At 41.9% G+C, this 21,596-nt stretch overlaps 3 protein-coding genes across 3 annotated transcripts; 2 read left to right on the top strand and 1 right to left on the bottom strand.

Moving 5' to 3' along the window:
• Positions 1 to 2,693: 2,693 nt before the first annotated feature.
• LOC136432898 (guanylate-binding protein 1-like) lies at positions 2,694 to 10,926 on the bottom strand. The gene is made up of 14 exons (XM_066424528.1): positions 10,526 to 10,926; positions 8,321 to 8,451; positions 7,789 to 7,909; positions 7,409 to 7,580; positions 6,931 to 7,189; positions 6,592 to 6,746; positions 6,247 to 6,308; positions 5,951 to 6,108; positions 5,429 to 5,597; positions 5,044 to 5,230; positions 4,088 to 4,246; positions 3,770 to 3,865; positions 3,306 to 3,426; positions 2,694 to 2,961 (listed from the first exon to the last, which is right to left on the bottom strand). The coding sequence occupies exons 1-14, from the start codon at positions 10,801 to 10,803 to the stop codon at positions 2,918 to 2,920; spliced, it is 2,112 nt and encodes a 703-aa protein (XP_066280625.1). The 5' UTR covers positions 10,804 to 10,926; the 3' UTR covers positions 2,694 to 2,917.
• Positions 10,927 to 13,246: 2,320 nt separating this feature from the next.
• On the top strand, positions 13,247 to 17,923 carry LOC136432896 (guanylate-binding protein 1-like). The gene is made up of 11 exons (XM_066424526.1): positions 13,247 to 13,664; positions 13,857 to 14,029; positions 14,318 to 14,483; positions 14,605 to 14,848; positions 15,025 to 15,234; positions 15,595 to 15,750; positions 15,856 to 15,995; positions 16,146 to 16,277; positions 16,487 to 16,677; positions 16,883 to 17,094; positions 17,344 to 17,923. The coding sequence occupies exons 1-11, from the start codon at positions 13,329 to 13,331 to the stop codon at positions 17,559 to 17,561; spliced, it is 2,178 nt and encodes a 725-aa protein (XP_066280623.1). The 5' UTR covers positions 13,247 to 13,328; the 3' UTR covers positions 17,562 to 17,923.
• An 853-nt stretch (positions 17,924 to 18,776) lies between these two features.
• LOC136432895 (enolase-phosphatase E1-like) lies at positions 18,777 to 21,405 on the top strand. Its single transcript, XM_066424525.1, has 6 exons — positions 18,777 to 19,119; positions 19,385 to 19,486; positions 19,614 to 19,816; positions 20,083 to 20,215; positions 20,486 to 20,609; positions 20,819 to 21,405. Exons 1-6 carry the CDS (start codon positions 18,949 to 18,951, stop codon positions 20,989 to 20,991), a joined length of 906 nt encoding a protein of 301 aa, XP_066280622.1. The 5' UTR covers positions 18,777 to 18,948; the 3' UTR covers positions 20,992 to 21,405.
• The last annotated feature ends 191 nt before the right edge of the window (positions 21,406 to 21,596 follow it).

Genomic DNA, 21,596 nt, shown 5'->3' with positions numbered 1-21,596 from the left:
TCAAAGAGGGTTTGAAGAGTGAAAAGTAAATGACAAAGTAGAAAGCCCGACAAAAACGCCTAAAACACGTCAAAAACCAGCCGAACGTGACCCCTCCTCTGCTTGGAGAGTACTTTCTCGCGGCGCCATGTGCTGGCTTAGCCTGGGTACCTAGCCTCCTTTGCAGGCCTTCTGGGCGTCACCGGCGTTTATTTTTGGCCGGGCGGGTTAGCGCTGATTCGCGATTTTCAACTTATCTGGTCCAGGGTCAAATCGTATTGCCGCCCTTTTTAACTTTACTCCGCTCTCTCGGTCGCTTCCGTACAGAGAGCAAGTAGTAAGCTGAAGGCACCTTTATTGTTATTCTTCTGATACTTTATTGTTATTCTTCCGATACTGTATAATCATACTTCATATATGCTCCACTACTATATATATCTATATCTATATCTATATATATATACGATTATAATCATACTTCATTATGTATATATATATATATATGTATATATATATATATATATGTATATGTATATATGTATATGTATATATATATATATATATATATATATATATAAAATATATATATATATATATATATATATATATATATATATATATATATGTATATGTATATGTATATATATATATATGTATATATATATGTATATATATATATATATATATATATATATATATATATATATATATATATATATATATATATATATATATATATATATATATATATATATATATATATATATATATATATATATATATATATATATATATATATATATATATATATATATATATATACATACATATACATACATATACATACGTATACATACGTATACATATACATATACATATACATATATATATACATATACATATATATATATATATATATATATATATATATATATATATATATATACATATACATATACATATACATATACATATATACAGTCAAACCTACCTAGGCGACCACCTTTTCAACGCGACCACCTGGCCATGGCGACCGCTTTTTCTCGGTCCCGAAAATTTTCCCCATAGGCACAAGCATTAAGCTGCCTGCCCAAGGCGACCACCCGTCCAACGCGACCGCGACCGCCACGATTTGGGACCGCACAGAGCACAATCCCTGCCCATGGCGGCCGCCTAATTTTCAAGCGTGTGGTGACATCGGATCATTTTGCTGTCGGATTTCACGGAAATGTTTTCAAGACTTTAAAGGACAAAATAAGGACAAAAATATATGGAATAGCAGTGTTATAGCATCGATTCGTCCATGAAGTGTTTTAATAAAACGTTCCCCCTATAAACATTGTAAAGAGAAATGTTTGTGATGTTGTTGTGCCAATCGTAATCTTCTTGCGTAATCTTATAGTTTACCGCAAACTCAGTTCGGTTTAAACTCAATTTTCAAAACGAATACGTAGTGCATGGCGTCAAAAAGTCAGATTTCACAAAAATTACTATCTATTTCTTGTATTTTCAATAAAAATGTGTCTGTGTCTTACTACATTCCGCCCAAAAATGACTTCGCGGCGGGCAAAACATCGGGCGAGAAATGTTATCCTTGGTCCCGACGCCATCTTGGATTTGGGCATTTTGGCGCGGCCCGGATTTGGCGTACCGCTGACCTTTCTAAAACACGATGCTTTTGTGTATGAACATTAACAAATACTCTAGTCATTGATGAAAATTAATATCCTTATTTTCTTTTTATTTTCATGAATCTCACAAACCTTTATTGGACGCTGTGCGTTCTGCTGCACTGACTCATACCTTTCGATGCGGTCGCACAGAGCTAGGCGGCGTGGCGCGACGAAATCACTGTGACCGTTCCGTTTTCATCTATAGTTGTCAGATCGAAAACTTTTTGACCCTTTTATCCAGCGGTCGGCGCCCCAAAAAAGGCTGGGGCCAGCAGGTGTTTTCTAGGTATTTGTCTTAGGCCTTAAAACTTCGATGATGTGCGTGTGTGTGTGTACGCGGGAGATCGCTGCGAGATCATCGAGGCGACCATTGTTTTGTAGTCAAAATTATGACGAAAATTTGTACACGATGTAACGTTAGCGATATACAATTTACAACGATAACGGAAAACGTAATTTTTGTAGAATCTTTCTGTCAATGAGAATTGAACCTGGTGGGGGTCTTGCTGTCTAAATTCACATAATTTTTCATCCATTTACGTACTGTATTTGAAAACCTCGACCTGGAAACATGTGAGTGGAATCCTCTTCATGGCGACCACCTGTCCATCGCGACCGTTTTTGCTCGGTCCGCCGGGTGGTCGCCTTGGGCAGGTTTGACTGTATATACATATATATATATATATATATATATATATATATATATATATATATATATATATGTATATGTATATGTATATGTATATGTATATGTATATGTATATATATATATATATATATATATATATATATATATATATATATATATATATATATATATATATATATATATATATATATATATATATATATATATATGTATATACATATACATATATATATATATACATAATGAAGTATGATTATAATCGTGTAAACGTATCTTGTAAAGTGAAGATAATTATATCAAACATGCTACAAACTCTTCTGCCATATATGAATATATGTCATTGCTTTACTACAGAACAATCCACCAGTAGTCCATGGATAGAGGAGACAGGATTCAGATAGCACTCCACTGCACAACTTTATTCTGCATCTTTAAGGTGACATTTGCGTTTTAGTTTACAATAATAACTGGCATCTTTGTTTTAGCCACTGATCAAACGTTAAAGAATACATCATAAACATGTAGTCTACTGCAACTGTGCTACACATATACTATAGAAATCACCTATAACATTGAAAGATTTATACCACAGATGTCATCCAATAATGGGAAGACATTACATAATGCTGCAACCACCACCACGTTCCACCTTCACCACCGCTGTAACAAAGAAACATATACTATCAGTCATTGCACTTGATCTACATCAAATGTTATATGCATTTGTGCTAGTTGTAAACATAAGTGTATTTGTAATTATATGACATTTCCTTCCTTCCAAGTACAGTGCTTACTATAGATATATGATGTAGCAGAGAAACAAAACTATGTATTGTAAACTAATGAAATATCATACTGCAGATAATAACTTATCAATCTGGCCATTGTCATTTCCTCTTCTTCTTCAGGCCACTGTTCTGTTCACATCAAAAAAGTTATACAAGTGTCAGGTTTTAGTAGTTGTAATTGTAATTGTAATCAACGAATAGATAACCAGTACTTACGTGGAGGTGTATCCTTGATAGCCTGCATCAAGTCCATCATCTGCCTGTTCATGTCTGCCTGCTGCTCCTGCATCCTCCCCATCAGGTCCTGCATCTGGGATGAGGACTTCTCATTGAACTCCTAGGGGAGACATTAGGTCCAACTTCATAAATGAAGGTTTGTAAGAGAACAGTTAACAATATGTTGTACTTGTACAGTGAACAAATGATTTTCCCTAAAAGCAAGCCATCAGTAAATGTAATGAGATGATAAAGCAACAAGTGACAATATTCCATTTATTGACATTTGAACCCACATCTTTTTCACTTTCATATTTCATGGTAGGTCCAGAGCAGAGAAGACTGAAAATAGGATCCCTGAGCCAAGCATAAAAAAGTAGTTCATGTAATCCTTAGGTTTGGGTTATGACCTCCGTAAAGTGTTGCTGTACTTGGCATTACTGCTTTAATTTGTAGTTGCTTACCCTTGCCATGGTTGCATACTGCTCCATCTGTGCATTCTGCAGGTCTCGATACTTCTGTTCCTCCTGCTCACGTCGCTCTGCTTCTTCTTGTCTCACCTGTGGGTACCAGGTATTACCGTATCTAGGTTAAATAAGGTAGTAAGTTATGTAAGGTAAATGTAGGTCATGTTGAAGATGGTATGAAGCTTTTTTTACCACTTTCTGGAAGCCTAGTCGATGACACCTATATTCCAGACTCACCATCAATACATGATCATTGGTGTATTGTTCTAGGCAAAATTGTTGTGCCAGTTAAGCTGATATCCTTGTTACACGTACCTTGTCCATCTGCTCTCTGTGCTGATGATCCATTTTCTGCAGGGTTTCCTGGTGGGCCTTCTGCATGCCCTGTGCCTGGTCATACAGCTGCCTCACTTCCCGCTCCTTCTCCTTGGCCTGCAGCTCTGCCTCCTGTGCCTTCTGCTGTTCCTGCATCAGCTGGAGGGATGAAATAATTGATATGCACAGGTTTGTCTTATATTCATTGTTCTTCAGAATGTGTATCAATTTTCATGCTGGAGGGTCTGAGGAGCAATTAATACAAACTAAAAACGTACCCATCTGACCTCTTATGATTATCCAGGGTATGCCTAAACACCTCACCCGACCTCACCCGACCTCATCCGAGTCTAAAATGCAGCGTACACGGGGCATGGACACTATTTGACGTTCTGGATGCGTTAAATATACAATTATGAATGCAAAACCAGCAGAAAACTGTAAGTATTTACCCGTTTTTATAAGTTACTCCGCTCTAACGGGTGCCGCGAAACCCCCATATGGTGCGTATTTGGGTTGAAAACAATGGCGAAACCCCGCATAAAATAGATCAACTTGGACTCGAAAAATCTTGTTTCTGACAAAAGTCTGATTCCTCTGAAGCACTGTAGAAGATTGGTGAACTTGTCACGATATCGGAGACACATTTATATGCTTGATCTGACCTATTTTGACTGCACTGTTGACTTTTTCCGTGACCATGATACTCAAAACGGCACGTATCATCCTTCTATCTTGGAAACGAGCGGAGAAACGTACAAAAACTGGCAAATACTTGGAGTTTGCTGGTTTTTTTTGCATTTATAATTGCATATTTAAGGTGTCCAGAACGTCAAATAATGTCCCTGCCCCATGTACACTGCATTTTAGACTCGGATGAGGTCGGGTGAGGTCGGGTGAGGTGTTTAGGCATACCGGATTATCCATTGTACAGTTCCTTGGAATGAGGAGATTACCTTTTTCTGATATCCCTTAATCTTCTCAAAGTTGGCCTTCAGTTTCTCAAAGTTTTTGGTCATCTCTTGCAAAATGACCCACTTCTCTGGTCCACGAGCCTGCTCGCTGTACCGCTGGCGTGCATTGGTCAGCTCTCCCATCAGCTGCTGGAAGTCATAGTCTGGAGGAGGGGACTCTACATGCTTCCTAGAAAATAAAACATTCCACTATATTAGAAATTCAAATCTGAAAATAATGTCCACTTTGATATTTCAGCTTCCAAAAAGTCAATTCTTTAGATGTCCTGACAGATATCTCTAAAAACAGTGATGTTCAATGGAAGTATGTCAGAATAAAAATGGATGTCAATTTGACCTCTTGTCTCAGCTAAAAAGTTTGCATTACCTAATTGGGTCAAACAAACGTTCAAAAAGCTTCTGGCAGAAGACCTTGGACAGGTCTTTGTTTGCCTGGATGAAGTGAAAAAGCTCTCCGCCAGTGACGACGAACCCCTTCTGCTTCTTGATGGTGCCGTCAGCTGCCATATAGTCAACCGTGCGCTCCTCTCTTTGAACTGCAGTAAACCAGATAACAAAGAATTGTGAATCAAGAAAATGTACTAGGATATCTAATAGCTTTGAGCCTTCTAAATTTGTGTTATTATTTTTGTCATACCCTGGAATGATGATGATGATGATTTTTGTCAAGATGGTAGTGGCAACTAGTAATCCATTTCATGACAACATAAAGACCACCTGCAAGTCTCCAAGCATATTCAGTAATCTAAGAACACCTGTAGGTGATGTCCTATTCGCTTTAATTGCAAGGCATGCAATGCAGTCATGGAGGTGAGTCAGTCAAGACAATTTGGTTTCTATTTCCTAGTGAAACAGTGTGATACAAGTGCAAAACGTCAAACATGCCTACCCAGGCGTTTTTGCATTTCGTCCACAACAGTCTTGTTCTCACTGCCCAGATCCCCTGAGCTGATACCAAGATGGCCGACCTTCTCCAGCAGCATGTCAGTGACCACCTTGAACAACTGGTTATGGAGGTCCATAAGGGAAGGCTGGCTGGGGGGTTTCCTATGCAGAGAATAGAATATTAGAAATGGCATTTGGGACTGTTTCATCAACATGGTAAATATCTTGATTATTTGGTTACTTGATGGAAAGTTCAGTTTTTCCAAACAAATCTTTCATCAGTAAAATCTGCCAGCATACCCCTTGTTTTCTGTATCTTCCAATGGCATCTGTCCATTCTTCGTCGCTGCAGCTACCTGGGCCTACACAGTACAATAAAAGTGCATATCATAAGTCATTTTGCAACTGAAGCAGAACACTGTTTGGAAGTCAATTAGATTGATGATGGCTTACTCTGACACACTGAGTATCCTAGCACTAAAATCAGTATTTTTTTATGTTCAATTTTACTATCACTTTTATTTGTTGAACCAGGAAAGGCACAATCAGGTTATTCTAATGTTTTTTGGTAGTCCTGGGTTGGGTATAACATCTCAAATCAGGTGAGAGATCTAAAGATAACGTATGACAGTGTATGCATCGTACCTGCATGTGCTGGTTGTACTCCACAACCACCTCCTCAATGGCCCTGCTCCGCATGAGCTGTATGGTGTTCTTCCAGGTGTTGTCCAGTGCAGGGATGGCCTTGGGGTCATTGACTGCTGCTATGTACTGCTTGGCCATGATGCTGAGGGCTACACCTGAGAAACATATTTCATGCATGCTTGGTTGGTTGGTAAATTTTGACCAGCAGAACTGCCAATACCTTTGGTGGGAATGGTAGTTGTTTGGCTGCCACTTGTAATAGGCAAAGTTGCAGAACATTATTCACATTGCTTCTGCAAAACTGATTACTTATGACATTGATTCCTCTCTCCTACTCACCACTGACAGTTGAGCCCTTGTCATAGCCTCTCTTGGCACGTGACTTCAGCAGCAGCCTCTTGATGAGGTCCTCCACACCCTTGTTGAACTCTGGGTTCAGGCTGCCGGTGTGCTCGGCAATGTTGTTCATTACCTCCTTCTTCTCAGAGGGACGCTCCAAGGTGGCACACTCCACTGAAGAGAAGAATGTAAGGATGGCCCGTCCTACTTTGTCACTGGTCGACTCGTCAAAATCATCCTCACCCTTACGTCCAAGGACCTAAGTGTAGAAGGCAATCTATCAACAACAGTGTAATTGGATTGATGAAACCACCTGTTATACCAGTTCTTTTGATCAACATTGTCCAATAGAGGCATAACAATCTAATTTCAGATTACTTTCAAAACCTACACATGAGATGTAACAGCTCCCCAGTTGCTTTCATACCATCAACCACTCCTTGCTGACAGTAATTATACTACATATCTTAAATCTTACCCTAGTCTTCAAGTACTCGGAAGGATCCATGTCTTTACCATCCTCATCAGTGATCATCAGAGAAACATCTCGCAGCAGCCACAGGAAGTCAGGGAAGAACTCACGGAATGCTGACATCTGTGTCTTCTCTCCTTTCTTAACTGTGATCCCCTTTGCCAGTTTGATGAAACACCTGAAGAAATTTTAAAGGAGAAAAGTGTCAGATTTAATGTAAAGATTTGTATTTTAAAGGATAGATTTATCACAATGTTTCAGGAGAAAGGAATACTACTATCACGACACACAAAAAAATCTGTAGAAAAGCAAATACTGATGGACAGTTTGTAGTCACAATATTGTAAGTATAACTGTGCAGTATAGTCAATGTACTTGGTACTCACTGCATCTTCTCCAGGTCTCCCTTGTAAGGCACATTAAGGGAGTTGTAGATGAGGAGGGAGGACATCAGGATGGTCATCACCAGGATACGGGCATCCTGGTCTGCACTGGCTCCCGCTGCATCTGAAGTATTTAGGTTTGAGTGTGATTCCTTGTCTTCTAACTTGACTTCTCAAGATTCTATCTCTTTTATGTTTACATTTTGCACCCTTGGGTAGCAATCTGAAGGCCGAAATGTGTCCAGCCTGCCTATGTAAGGCCGACATGAGCACCTTACTTCCTTGAAAGGAGTAGTCCAAAGGGCTTATAATTAATCAAGAGGCAAAACAATATTTTTTGGAAACACTTAATTCAAATCTTATATCACTGGGTAATGTTTTCCACCCACTTAAACTTTTAGTGACATAGAATTATGTAGTCCATAAACTAGCCTGGATGCCATATGAAGTAGGTTTTATCCCCACTAAGCTTGCATATCTGGCAGCAGAGCAAGCCTAACAGTAACACAGTTGCTCCCTAGGCTAGCTTACTCACCTATGCCTTCTGTGTCCAGCAGCACGATGGTGAAGTCCTTCCCCCGCAGCACCTTGGTGCCCATCCAGATACCAAAGGTCTGCGGGTCCATACGATGGCCCAGCTCAAAGGCATCAGCAGTGCCCAGTAACCTATACATTTCAAGAAGCATGCGTTCTGATATCATTGTCCACCTTCATGATTTTAAAATCACCTTGGTTACAGATTATGATGGCTGAACATAGTATTTCTATGCCTTTTACATAATGTTGTCACATTTCATATACACTTTAACTAGTGATAGTGGTGCCCCTTTACACAACACACCCACTGCAGCTGCATGGTCATGTGGATGGGGACAGGGGAATAGCAGGTTATTGTGCTCACTCTGTTGTGTAGTTAACTTAACTGAGCAAAGGCAATCATTATGTAGGCACATATGTTTTACAATATATTTTGCTTCATTTGCAATTAGATTTACACAAATGAAAAGGAACTCATAAACTCATAAGTACAACAAGTCATCACTGCCTTCACCTAGAATACATACCCAAAGGTCAACGAACTTCCAGGCAACATCATTTGATATTTAACGAGATTGGCAACGTAAAAGGATGTTGCCATGGCGACGGTGGTTATGTTTTTGTTTTTTAGCCCACATGCAAATAAGGACCTCACTTGCATGAATTATATCAGTTGATCACATTCTCTACCCAAATAACACAAGTTGTCCAAAGTATGAAAGTCTTGTCTTCACAAAAAGGATATTGTACCATTTCCTCATAAATTATGCAAATGAGGCCCCCATATGCAAGATTTATGTCTAATGATGGCCACATTTACTTAACTTCCAAATGTTGCAAGAATGAAATTCCCATCATTTACCACTATGGATTTACAGTATCTTGTCATTAATTATGCAAATTAGGTATCAATTTTCATAATTGATATCTATCGATATTCATCTTTCTCAGTTACATATGCCATGTGTTTGTGAGCCCTCTAAAGGAATGCAGCCGATTTATAAACTTTCATCATTAATTATACAAATTAGATATTGATTTGCATAATTGACACGTGATTAGGTAAATCATCACTTAAGCTATTTACGTACCAAAAATAATGATGATCTGTCAGCCCCTTCTTGCGTTATTCTCTTTCAAAGTTTGAAACAAAATCAGCTCCTGTAGTTTAAAAAAGCCGCTAGGGGGCCCAAATCTAAAGGACCTATTTTGCCAACAAAGAGCTATCCATCACTAAAAAATCATGACCATAGCATGTTAAAAACACGAGATTTCAAAAGCGAAAGTGCCCCTGCAGTCCCATAGTCGCTAGGGCGCCCAAAATCCAATCATTTCAAGGTCTCACAAAGACCCACCCACCTACCAAATATGAAGACAATCCATCCCGGCATTCTTGAGTTATCGTCTCGTGGACTTTCACATTCCTGTACAATTCCTAGAATTCTTGCAAACTGCACACAATATATATACCATTAGGCTCGCCCCTGAGGAGTTGTCAAAAATGCACAAGTCATGCCAATGGATCATAATTTGGATGTCTTCATATGCCATGGATAGGAGAGAAATATTTGTTTCGCATAAATATTTTCCATACCAATAGTTTGGTATAATATGATTTAAACGCTCTTGGACACGCACTTGGACACCCATTTTTGCACTTTCTAATGTTGTGTGACAACTTTTTTGTTGAGGGGGTGTCATTTTTGCATCAGTCCTTAACCCATTAAAGCAGTTTATCATGGCTGACATTCGTACTCCTGTTAGAAATAACTTTAGTACCATTGCAAATCTCCAAGCAGATGTGGGGAGTTATTCTAACAATGCCGTTGGGATATTAGAATTAACATACGCCTTGAGAGGAATAGCACTGTGTCGATAATTCTCACTTCATACACCCTTTCTGTCGAATGGTTTGCTCCATTTATACTGATACTTGATACCATGCCAATACTACGCCGATGTTCACTTTATCAACAATTCACATCCAGCCTCCTCTTCCAGGGGTGATTACTCGGGTTACTTGCTCTGTACGTGAATGCACAAAGGCTACATAAGTAACGTTATATTACCGATGTAAAAAAAAAACTGTCGATTGACCGAAACCGGAAGTTAACGGTTACACTAACGGTTCTGCTATCCTGGCTGGATCTCTATAAAATCCGTTCTACTCAGGTTACATATTCAACATTCCATGAAACATTACCTGGAGAGAATGTAACTTTTACCGCTCCGACATGGCCCACAGATTGCGAGCGCACTAACGGGCTCCTCGATCCCCTCCAGCAGGCCCAAGGCCTCGGGAACAGCCTGCAGGGTTTCCCGTCGGGCGCCCTGCACCTCCTCGACTCTACCGGTGGACGCATTGTACTTCAGATCGTTGGGCAGAATCAGAGGGATGGCTGAGCCCTGGATGGCCTGCCCACCTGGCTTCGGCTTCAGTGCCTCGACTTTGAACCCGTGCTTGGAATGTAACCCCGACATGTCTGCTGTTGAGAACCTTCTCGGCTGACTGTCACCAGGCGAGGGCCTTCTCCCCTTCTTCTCTGTGCCGAAACCGTGCGTCAGTTCCCCTTTTATCCAGTTCCGTATTCAATGTGTTCGGGGGTTTCCAATGTTGTCATTGCACTATGCCCTTTAATGAAGGGTAGCGAATGAGGTTTCCCAGTAATCGCTCCATGCATCATATCATTTCAAAATGATTTGTTTTAGCCATAGTTTCACCACACACTCGTCTTAAATTTGAGCACGTCATAGAAAAACTTTTTGCCATAAGAATCCGACCTCGTACAGTGCTGCAACAGTGCATTTATAATCCACAGTCATAATTCTAAAACCGCATATTGACCCCTTAGTTCATACAATAAGTCATCCTGAAAAGCCCCTGGTGAAAATTCCCCTCAGACTGGTGAACAACAATCGGGACAAAATACAGATCCCTGTAAAAGATAAGCTCCTATTGCGGAGCAATTCAACATTTGTCGAGATCAGGATGTTGCAAGTCAAAAGTATCCCTGTATGTCTACGAGTTAACCAACCTCTAATAGCAAAGCTTGTTACATAAGATCATATAAATGTTTGGTCCTTTTGCGGCCATACATATTCAGGATATGAAAGTATGAGTGAAGTTTCTGACGATTAATCATTGATGATTACTGAGAAGTAACATAGGTTTCAGATTCAGTGTTACATCAGCTATCGTGATGAGGCTGTTTTGCCAGATGGCCCCAGGGCAGAGAATGTGAAAGTGAAAGTGACGTCAGTTTATTGGCCCTTTCAGTTTCGGTGGTGTGGTGTAGTGTTTTCGTCTTGCGTGAGTCACAAGATCTCAATTGGGGTGTATTAGGGATGCGTACCGGTTATAAAGGTCCGGTTATTACCTGAAAAAACGTTTCGGTTCAGGTCCAAAAAACCGAAACCCAGTTTTCCGTTTTTTTCGGTACTGGACCGGTAAAAAAATCTAGCACTCACATTATATCTTTTTCGTTCTAGAGCATCTTAAACCTTCCGTAAATCGCAAAATTTGCGCTCGAAAAAGACGACGTTTGCCATTCATGGTGGTCATATTATCTGCATGCTGAGGTACAACAAGCAATCTTTCCCGAAAACGATCTTTTCTCCGTGAAAATATCCCAGCACCACCACAAGACAATGTATCAGGTCATGAAATATGTTGTGATTAGTAAAGAATATTCCTATCGCGGTGGATACACCGTTAGATTGTGCAAAACACGATCAAAATTGGCGTTCTCGACACCGATCGAGGCGCTAGGCGCCATATTTGTTTTGAATTAGCTGCTCTCGCGAGATTTGATATTAAGAATAGGTTACATGCAAGGTCAGCTGACCTAGACAGCGAGACTTCGCGAGACTATATGACCTTTCACCCACAACCGCGGGAACTGAAGTGAGAAGACGTGACGAACTGTTTTCATTGACGCTTGGGCATATAAAGATGTCATCCCGCAGCATAAAACAGAAAAGGCAAAATCTGTCCGGGGCAGGAGAAGCTGGCTATTATTTGTCTGCCACAAATTGGATAAAGATGGCTTGATCGTGGCAATCAGGGATATGTTTCTGCAGTGGGCCTCCCAAAAGGACTGTGATATCCTGTGATATCAGCGGTGCGGGACTTGCTGCTAATGAACTTCTAATGAATACCAGGTGCCTTGATCAGATGAAGGGCATGCCAGAATGTCAAAAGGCCGAGTTCAGAGAGAAATTCAAGTATATATTTTTTCAATTTTTTTTTTTTGCATGTGATTTTTTTAAAATGTGATTTGTGTTGGACTCCAACTTGACAAAGTCTAATCTCATTTATTGGTTTCCTTTAAAAAGTGATTTTGCACTGGAAAATATTTTTCATTTCACAGTCTTGACCAGTAATTATTACTTATTTCGTTCATTTTTAAGAACTTTAATAATTCTACCTTATTCTGATAGAAGAAAGCAACAGACTTAGCATTGTGTTATACTCTCAGGTTAGTGTACAATAACATGATATCAGTCTTGGTCTATGACAAACAGCGTTACACTGGTATAAAAGTACATGTATGTGTATCACAGTGCAATGTAAGAACACTCCAAGTACTAGTAAATAGAAGTTTGGCAATTAGTCAGATATGCCATGGGTTCAGGTCGGACCTAATAGGTCCGGACCTGAACCTAAACTTTTAGGTTCAGGTCCGGACCTGAACCTGAAAATGGATTTAGGTCCGCATCCCTAGGGTGTATCAAACTGGGAAGCGAAAGTTAATTTTGACACGATAAAATCGTTCATTTTCATCCTGACACAGGGACGAACTGTACTCTGGAACTGTACCATACCCTGTTCTGAGAAGGGGAAATTCTGTGTGGGGAATTCCCTATCAGTGACTCACTAGACTGTCGCAAGACTCGTACCATTGAGAGATCACGAAAATCCCCCGCGTCATTCTAGTTCCGCTTTCTCTATAGCATTGATAAGCAGAACACAGCCGTTTGCAGCCGTGTTGGAGGTCTCTGTTAAGATGGCGGCACAGCGGAACTTCTCCGTCGAACCTCTCGGTCAGGGCCAGTCTATCCCATCATCTGTACCGCTAGTCCTGCCCAACAACCTGGAGTATGACCTCGGTACGCACACCGTTCGGCGCAAACCAGGGGTTGAGCGGTCATCCCTGGCGGCGGTGGTTGAGGCCATGTCGCTATTGGCGGGTATTGACGACCCGGTAGCGGTGGTGGCAGTGACGGGACCCTGCCGCACGGGCAAGTCCTACATGCTGTCCCGCATGCTGGGGTCCTCCGACGCCTTCCAACTGGGACACTCCTTCGAGCCAGAGACTTTCGGAATATGGATGAGCACCAAGGTATGTTTCATGGCTGATTAGAAGTCTGTCTCAAGTTGTTTGTCACGGTATCTACATTGCGTGATACCCCACTGTGTGATACATCAGATTCACTATAACGTTACAGACACTAGTATACGGGCACTAGTTTAGCTATTGTGGTTGGTATCACAGGACAGCCTTTTATTTCATCGGACTGTATAAAATTCCCAGGTGTTGAAATGTGACGGGCTGACAGTGGTGCTGTTGGACACGGAGGGTATCGACGCCGTCCAGGCCGAGGCCCAAAACGACGCCTCCCTCCTGGTGCTGACCATCCTGTCCTGCTCCCTGCTGGTGTTCAACACCACGTCTGTACCAAAACAGGGCCAGTTGGAAAAGCTACAGTAAGTTATTGTGACCTTTGGTGTGTTTGTTTTGTTACCGGAGGTATAAAAATACTGATCCATTGTTCTGCCATCAATAGTTCAGTGCACTCGGATTGTGCGCGGCGCAAGTTCCTACCTGGATGCCACAATCGTTGCTCCTGTTGAGAGTCTTGAATTACAAGTGCAAGAAATAGCTCCGTCAATTGATTGAGCAACAATGAGACACTTCACATGAAATATAATAATGGGCGTTAGAATGGAGGGGGAGACTTGTTCTACACACACAGCTGTTTTAACCTTTTGCAGGTGCTTTGCGGAGTTAGCTGAAGCCGTTCGTATTTGGAAGAGCGGCGAGCTGGACCACGAGGAGTTCAGCCGCCATTTTCCCGACCTCCTCTGGTTACTGCGGGACTCCACTCTCACGCCGACGGACGCCGACGGAAACCCGATAGACGCTCGGAGCTACCTAACTGTTAGTAAATTTGAAGTAGTAAATATGAAATGATATAATACAATGTAGTATAAAGTTGAAATCAAGGCATCGTAGAACAGAAGTGTAACTAACTCGGAGCATGTTTATCCCGTACTGACAGAAGAGGATCCTGAAAGAGAGCGGTCGGTTCAGACCGACACCAAGCGACATGGTCAGCCGGGCCATCACCAGCTTCTTCCCGGCCCTGGACTGCCGCACACTCCCACCTCCGTCCAGCGACACGGACGTCATGCGGAATATCGAGACCAGCCAGGACAAACTGGACCCTGAGTTTAACCAAGGCGTGGAGGACCTGGTGAAGGACATTTTGTCTACTGTCAAACCCAAGCAAGGCTTCGGACAAGGTACTTGAAAAGCGCCAGGAATATAACGGTTCAACACAACGATTGATTATGATACATCGTGTAAAGCAATTTTTGCCAAGTCTAGAAAATGGTGCGTCAGTTTACATATCAGTTACACATTGTAGTTATTTTACTCACATCTTTGACCGTTTATGTTTGATTTCATTGTCTTCCAGGAAAGACAGTTACAGGTCGTCAGTTGGCAGCCCTTGTGCAGCATTACGTCGCTACCCTGAACGACCCCAGGTCCCTGCCAACCCTGCAGACCGCCTGGGACGCCGCGCTGATGACGCTGGTGGAGGACACCGTGCGGGAGCTGCAGGAGCGCTATGTACGGGAGATGCGGCAGGGAATCCAACAGGCCGGCGGTATGCCTCTAGAGGAGGGTAAGGGACACTCTCGTCTGTGTTGGTACAGTTTGGTTGGGTTGATCCTTTCTCCAGAACCTTGAAATGAACCCTGAATTGTATTGCAACTCGAACAAGTATCAAGAACGAACACCAGCTCATGTCACGTCGTGTGAGATATATGTGCAGAAAAAACAACACAATCTGATTAGTTTTACAACAGATTTTTAAAATGATGCACAAAGTAAAGAATTAGTGTACAAATCATCATCTTATTTTAATGATACAGTAGATTCCGCAAATCTGTATAGCCCATTTGTCAGCGCAAATTATACCACTCCCAAACTATACGACTGTCCGAACTAGCGATATTGATGTACTTACAACCTGCTGCAACAGATCCCAGCAGCAGCGCGGCATCCATGATGTCCCTGCACCAGACCGTGTTTGAAGGGCTCCTGGACACCCTGAAGGGTCGGCTCCACAGTTTTTGTGAGGCGGCCGAGATGACACAGGCCGTGGTGGAGTTGACTGCTAGCGTCAACGGGACCCAAGGTTAGTGGGACACTTGTACATCTTGATTCCCGATTACATTTAAAACCCAACATGTACTATATTACTACCCACCAAAGTAACCATAATTGAAATGTCTCCTTACAGATGACAGCCGCGGGATCTTGTGCAGCCTCCTGAGTGAGAACCGCAGCAGCTCGGAGAGTTTCTGTAATCAGCTGGTGCAGAACCTTTACCAACCCATTAGCGACAAGCTAGCCTCTCCGCCGGAGAACTACGACATCAAGGTTCGAGTTTAGATCAAAGAGGGGGAAATAGATTGTTGCGGACTGAATCATATTCAAATGATTTCATAAACAGATATACATTTGACCGTGTAAGCTCTTGGTTTATCATGCCTTCACTCAATGACTGGAGAGTTATGTGTTATCCTCCAGGCCCTTGAAGCAGACTTGGCGCAGCTGAAGGCTACATATGATGAGCAAGCTAGAGGACCGTGCAAGCACAAGGTTTACCTGCAGTTCGCAGAATTCCTGGAGGGGCAAAAGACTGCGTTTTCCACCATCAAGGTATCAAAATACGTATTGATCATACTTAAATGGAGAAGGGCATTACTGCAGTGTCAGTAAAAGAACGCATGCGTTTACATGTGCCATACTTTGCTTAAGTCACAGATCACCTTCTTTTGGTATATTAAACCGGAAAGGTTTGAACTGCTAGGGGAATACGTTCATTCCATATGTCTATACTCATGGATGATCGGTGAATGTCCAATCAGGGTTACCAAGAGGAGGACTACAAGCTCCAGGAGGAGACGCGGCGGCGGGAGGCTGAGGTGGCCAACCTGCAGGAGGAGAGGCTACAGGTGGAACGCCAGGTGGCGCTGTCCATGAAGGAGCAGCAGGACCAGGTGGAGATGCTGATGGCGGAGTTTGGGCGGGAAGTGCAGAATCTGAAGGAGGAAGAAAAGTAAGCTGAGTTTTTTTAGTACATAGCCAACGTTAATATTCTTCAGAACTACTTGAATGGTGAGTTGAGTCGAATATCATGGCAGAGGAATTAAGATATGTAATGGTGATTGTCTTTACATTTGATATCAAATGTAATCAGGATCACTGTGTGACACAATATGTATGTACTTGATAGATTCATTGCCATTATTTTGTCCATGCAGAGAGCGCCGAGACGCCATCATGCGGGACCTGCAGGTGAAGATGGAGGAGACGGCCCAGCGGAACGTGGCGATGCTGGAGGAGCTGTCCCGCCGACAGGAGGGCGTGGTGCAGCAGCAGATGGAGGCCATGCAGCAGCAGCAGCGCCAGCAGATGGAGGGCATGATGCAGATGGCGAAGGCCATACAGGAGCGAAATGACAGACTCGCACGAGGTTTGTGCTGGATATTACATTAGACTTGCCACTTGAGTTTAAGTAGATGGATGTTTTTGTTTACTTTAATTATGATGTTACCTAAGTTTAGTAGAGACTCATGATAGAAGTAACGTTACTAGTAGAAGTAACGTTACTAGTTTTCAAACATTTATTAGTCCATGTTACATTGTGGAAATGTAACCTTTCAGGTACATATTTCTCCGTGTTGCTTCTTGCCAATGACATCAAGTTTTTTTATATTTGCAGAGCTGCAAGAACAAGCCCAGAAGGCAAAATCTCCGGGGTTCCTGGAGAACGTCATGGGTTCCGTAGTGGACGTCGTGAAGCAGGGGGCCTCTCTGATCCTCATGTCCAAGTTTCCTCTTGCGGGCGCTGCTGCAGCCGTCGGCGCAAGCGCAGCTCAGGCAGTAACAGGTCGCACTGCCACGACCGGTACCGCGCCAAAAGCACCCAGCATTAAGTAAACATCTGTCATGTAGAGGGCCGGATTTTGTGTGGTGACAATGTCGGATACTCTTTACTTTTACCTTTGTAGAAAAAGATGGTAACTTGTTTACAACCTCTTTCTCATAACATGTATTACCTAACGTGGTACAAAATTGAATGGACTGGGATGATCTGACACTTATTATGTGCGTCTGCATGTTGTCGTATTTAGCTACTAGTTCTTCCTAGCTACGGTGTATTTGTTCCGATCTTACCTGGAAAGTCAAGCCTTCTTGACGTAGATTTATACAATGTAACACGTACCGGCAGAAGTAATCTGCCGTGTATTTCGACTTGCACTGTTGGTGAATGTACTGGCATTAAAATATACTTCGTCTAATCCTGTGCAAGGTGTTCTGTTATGTTTATCAAAACCATGGACCTGATAAGATAGAAACAATGACTTCTACAGTCAGCTGGTCCAAGTAATGAACGTTCATGATAGAATATTACCCCTTCAGCTAGCGGATCAGGACAAGAAGAAATCATTGGAACCACAAATAAAGCGAAATTCATTGGGGGAAAACAACTTGATGGCCCTATTACCTATGACTAGGACCATCAAATAAATTCGTACGAAAATATAAAGAACTGACGTCATGCCGGAGGTACAACTGAGCAGGTATATCATTCACGGCTGGATTTCACTATGGAAATTCTAAACCTTATAAGAAACAACGTTTATATCTATTATCAGTCTCTGGTGCTAACGTGATAACATCAGGACAAGAGAAATTTATGGTTTATCAGGCTAAACCTTTATATAAAGGCCCTGACCCTGAGGAAGATTCAGATGCAAAATGACATCCGTGAGCGAAAATAGCACATGACTAAATGGATGTTGAGGAAAAAGTTTCCCACAGCCGGGATTCGAACCTCCCGGACTTCCCTTGATCAGGAAAATGCGCGAGGTTGAAAACAAGCTCGACGGAGGGACAGTAGCTGAATCATCCTCCTAGTGCCCCTCTCCAAGCAGAGGTTCGGCTCCGGCTGATTTTTGCGGTTCAACGCGTTTTTGTAGGGTTTTCCATTTTCCCGTTTTCTAAGAAAACGCAACAAAATAGAAAGCCCCGCAAAAGTGACTAAAAACACGTCTTTGAATTTACAATGCCCAAAATCCAGCCGCACCTCTGCTTGGAGAATATCCTTGCCCGAAGAGCGGTTATTCAAGGTCACTGACCTTTGTACTCTCACATGGCCCACTTGCATCGGCCGTAGTCTTGTTTCTCTGTGGTGTTTCCAGTGAAGATGCTCACCAGCTACCAATAGATATGTCTTTATGCTTGATACAATTCTAAGCTACATAAGCTTCAGACCTTTAGAAACTTCGTGATCGTAGCCTGTAGAATACTTCGACTTCTAAACATGTCAAATCGCCGCTTGAGAAACACACGGCATCGTAGTGAGAGAACTGCCGCCGGGACAGAGAACAAGCGGAGTGCTGGTGGGCCACATAACATCTCAGGTCTGTTGGACGGTGTGACTGTGGTGCTACTGGACATAGAAGGGACTACAACACCTATTACCTTTGTTAAGGTGGGTACTGGCTACCAATGTTTAATCACCAGTCAATGCAGGGGGTGGGAGGGACACTACAGTCTTGACAGAGCTTGCACTTTGCAGTGATCAAAATTATTAGATATTGATATCATAAATCTTCTTCGTGTAGCACCCCGACAACCAAGAAATCTCTTCATTAACTACAAAACTTAGACTAAGTTAGGAACCAAAATTCTTCATTGAAATTACATTGAAATTTTAACCTTGTTTTGATCTGAAGATTTATCGATTTTCCCACCAGGATGAGTTGTTCCCATATGTGCGCTCCCATGTGAAACAACATCTAGAGAAACACTGGCAGGAGGAAGAATGTCAGCAGGACATCGCTGCCCTGAAGAAACAGGTGAGGATTAATTCTGCCATGATGGCAGTACAACACTTTTTAATGTTTATGTCTCTTGTTTATGGCCAACAACTTATCTTTGAATCTACAAAGCCTGACTGACATCAAGTCTTCCCACATGTGCTAGGCAGAGGAAGACAAGGAGATGGATGGTGTGGTGTTAATCCCAGAATGCATCACCGATGATGATGAGACCAGGCAAAAGGTGCTAAGTGCTGTTGTGGACAATGTCCTGTGGAACATGGATGCTGATAGGAAGGTCACTGCACTCAAGCAGTTACAAGGTCACATGTGGAGGGCCGCCTACCAGACAGGCAAGATCAAGGGAGAGTATGTAGACTACACTTTTATTCGTATGAATTTCAATATTATGTTTCTTTGGAGGAAATTTCTCTGTCTTCCTCATACTCTCTTGGTCTAAGTCATTGGCAAATTTATTTTGCAAGTCAGGTTTGTACGGAGAAAATCAGAAAATAGTTGCTTTGCAAACATGTGCAAAATATGTTTTCATCGTGGCAGGGTTTGCTTATAAGGTAGTTATAATATGATATTTCTAAATGATGCATGCAATTTAAAGATCTGTTGAATTTTTTTAGGGTATACCCAGATGTGGTCCCCGCTATCCGAGGGTGGTTGGAGACAGGTCGGCAGGTGTACATCTACTCCTCAGGCAGTGTGGAGGCACAGAAACTGCTGTTTGGTTTCTCCACAGAGGGAGACCTGCTGGAGGTAATACACAGTGGATTATTAAGCCACTACTTTCATCTGAGGAAAGTCATTGGTCTACCATTGTTACAGGGATCATAGGTCGAGGCTTACACTGTACAGGTGAGGTGAACTGCACATTGTGGTTGATTAGGTGCTACTTAGGTACATAAAAAGGTGCACTGGATCAAATAGCTTTTATTCTTGACTGTATCAAGCTTTTCTGAGATAACATGATGCTTCAAGACAAGACAGTGATGATGGTGACAGGTTGTTGCCTCCCTGTTCCTGCAGCTGTTCAGTGGCCATTTTGACACCACCACAGGTCTGAAGGTGGAGACGGAGAGTTACAGGAGGATAGCCACGGCTGTGGGCTGTGATCCTGCCAACATTCTCTTCCTCACAGATGTTGTAAGAGGTTAGGATCTGTGCCACTTGTGTATTATGTTTCAGTAAAACCTGAGACCTGAGTACAGATACCAAGGGTTTGTCTATAGTCTGTGGAATTTGCTGGAATAGCATTAATGCCTTTTCATGATTGAGCTGAGAAGAGAAAGTGTAATATGACATAACAACCCACTTTAAGTACCTGTAGTCATTATCTTATGTTTAACATTTAACCTACAGAGGCCAAACCATCAGGTGAGGCTGGGATGAAGGCGTGTCTTACTGTACGACCTGGGAACGCACCTCTCACAGAGGAGGACATGGCAGAATTCCCTGTCATCAAGTCTTTTTCTGAACTGGCAAGTGATGTCAGTCCTAGCAAGAAGCGATCCAGAGGGAAAGCTGCAACATAGCTCAACTCAACAGCTGCATGGTTGTTGCATACATGTATTTGTAAAAGTGATATAGTTGACTTACAGACTCTTTGGCAAATTGCAATTTGATTGTGGTACAAAAATGGCTATGAAGATCAGATGATTTTGAATATTGACTGAAAGAAGAGACAAGAAGCAATCAGGCTTACTTATTGTTCTAAATTTAGCCCTTTTCTTTTGCATTCTGCATTAGTATACATGTAGTTTGAATAATGTTTTGTTCCAGAAGATAAAGCATGTATTGTTTTGCTGGTTGTGTTAGAAATACTTCTGGCCGCAGAATTGTCAGACATTGGGCCTTGCTTTTTACATCAAAGCTGTACAATAACAAATAATGTACAAGGACTTTCATCTTGTTGACATCAAATAAAGGAATATCATCTTTTTAATTTATGCTTTCAGCTTTGAAGCTGTTACAAATAACGATCGTGTGTGTGTGTGTGTGTGGACTAGAGGTCAAGACTGCACAGTTCTAATAAAGTCATTAAACATATTGTTACTTGTTGACACTTCTTGCCATAATTGAGGTAATTAGTTTATGCTTGTGCAGCTTAAGGAGTAACAAAGAAATGACAAATACATCA

The sequence above is a fragment of the Branchiostoma lanceolatum genome, chromosome 4, assembly GCF_035083965.1.
Source record: "Branchiostoma lanceolatum isolate klBraLanc5 chromosome 4, klBraLanc5.hap2, whole genome shotgun sequence".
Taxonomy (NCBI): Eukaryota; Metazoa; Chordata; class Leptocardii; order Amphioxiformes; family Branchiostomatidae; genus Branchiostoma; species Branchiostoma lanceolatum.
Note: the sequence above shows the minus strand (reverse complement) of the source record. Positions and strands in the feature narration are given on the sequence as shown.

Coding starts and splice junctions, on each gene's coding strand:
- LOC136432898 (XM_066424528.1), bottom strand. CDS start 10,803: ATGTCGGGGTTACATTCCAAGCACGGGTTCAAAGTCGAGGCACTGAAG. Junction 7,581..7,788: donor GGAGACCTGGAGAAGATGCA/GTGAGTACCAAG, acceptor AAATTTCTTCAG/GTGTTTCATCAAACTGGCAA. Junction 5,231..5,428: donor CGTTTGTTTGACCCAATTAG/GTAATGCAAACT, acceptor TTTATTTTCTAG/GAAGCATGTAGAGTCCCCTC.
- LOC136432896 (XM_066424526.1), top strand. CDS start 13,329: ATGGCGGCACAGCGGAACTTCTCCGTCGAACCTCTCGGTCAGGGCCAG. Junction 15,235..15,594: donor CGGTATGCCTCTAGAGGAGG/GTAAGGGACACT, acceptor CTGCTGCAACAG/ATCCCAGCAGCAGCGCGGCA. Junction 16,678..16,882: donor AATCTGAAGGAGGAAGAAAA/GTAAGCTGAGTT, acceptor TTGTCCATGCAG/AGAGCGCCGAGACGCCATCA.
- LOC136432895 (XM_066424525.1), top strand. CDS start 18,949: ATGTCAAATCGCCGCTTGAGAAACACACGGCATCGTAGTGAGAGAACT. Junction 20,216..20,485: donor CAGAGGGAGACCTGCTGGAG/GTAATACACAGT, acceptor CTGTTCCTGCAG/CTGTTCAGTGGCCATTTTGA. Junction 20,610..20,818: donor CCTCACAGATGTTGTAAGAG/GTTAGGATCTGT, acceptor TTTAACCTACAG/AGGCCAAACCATCAGGTGAG.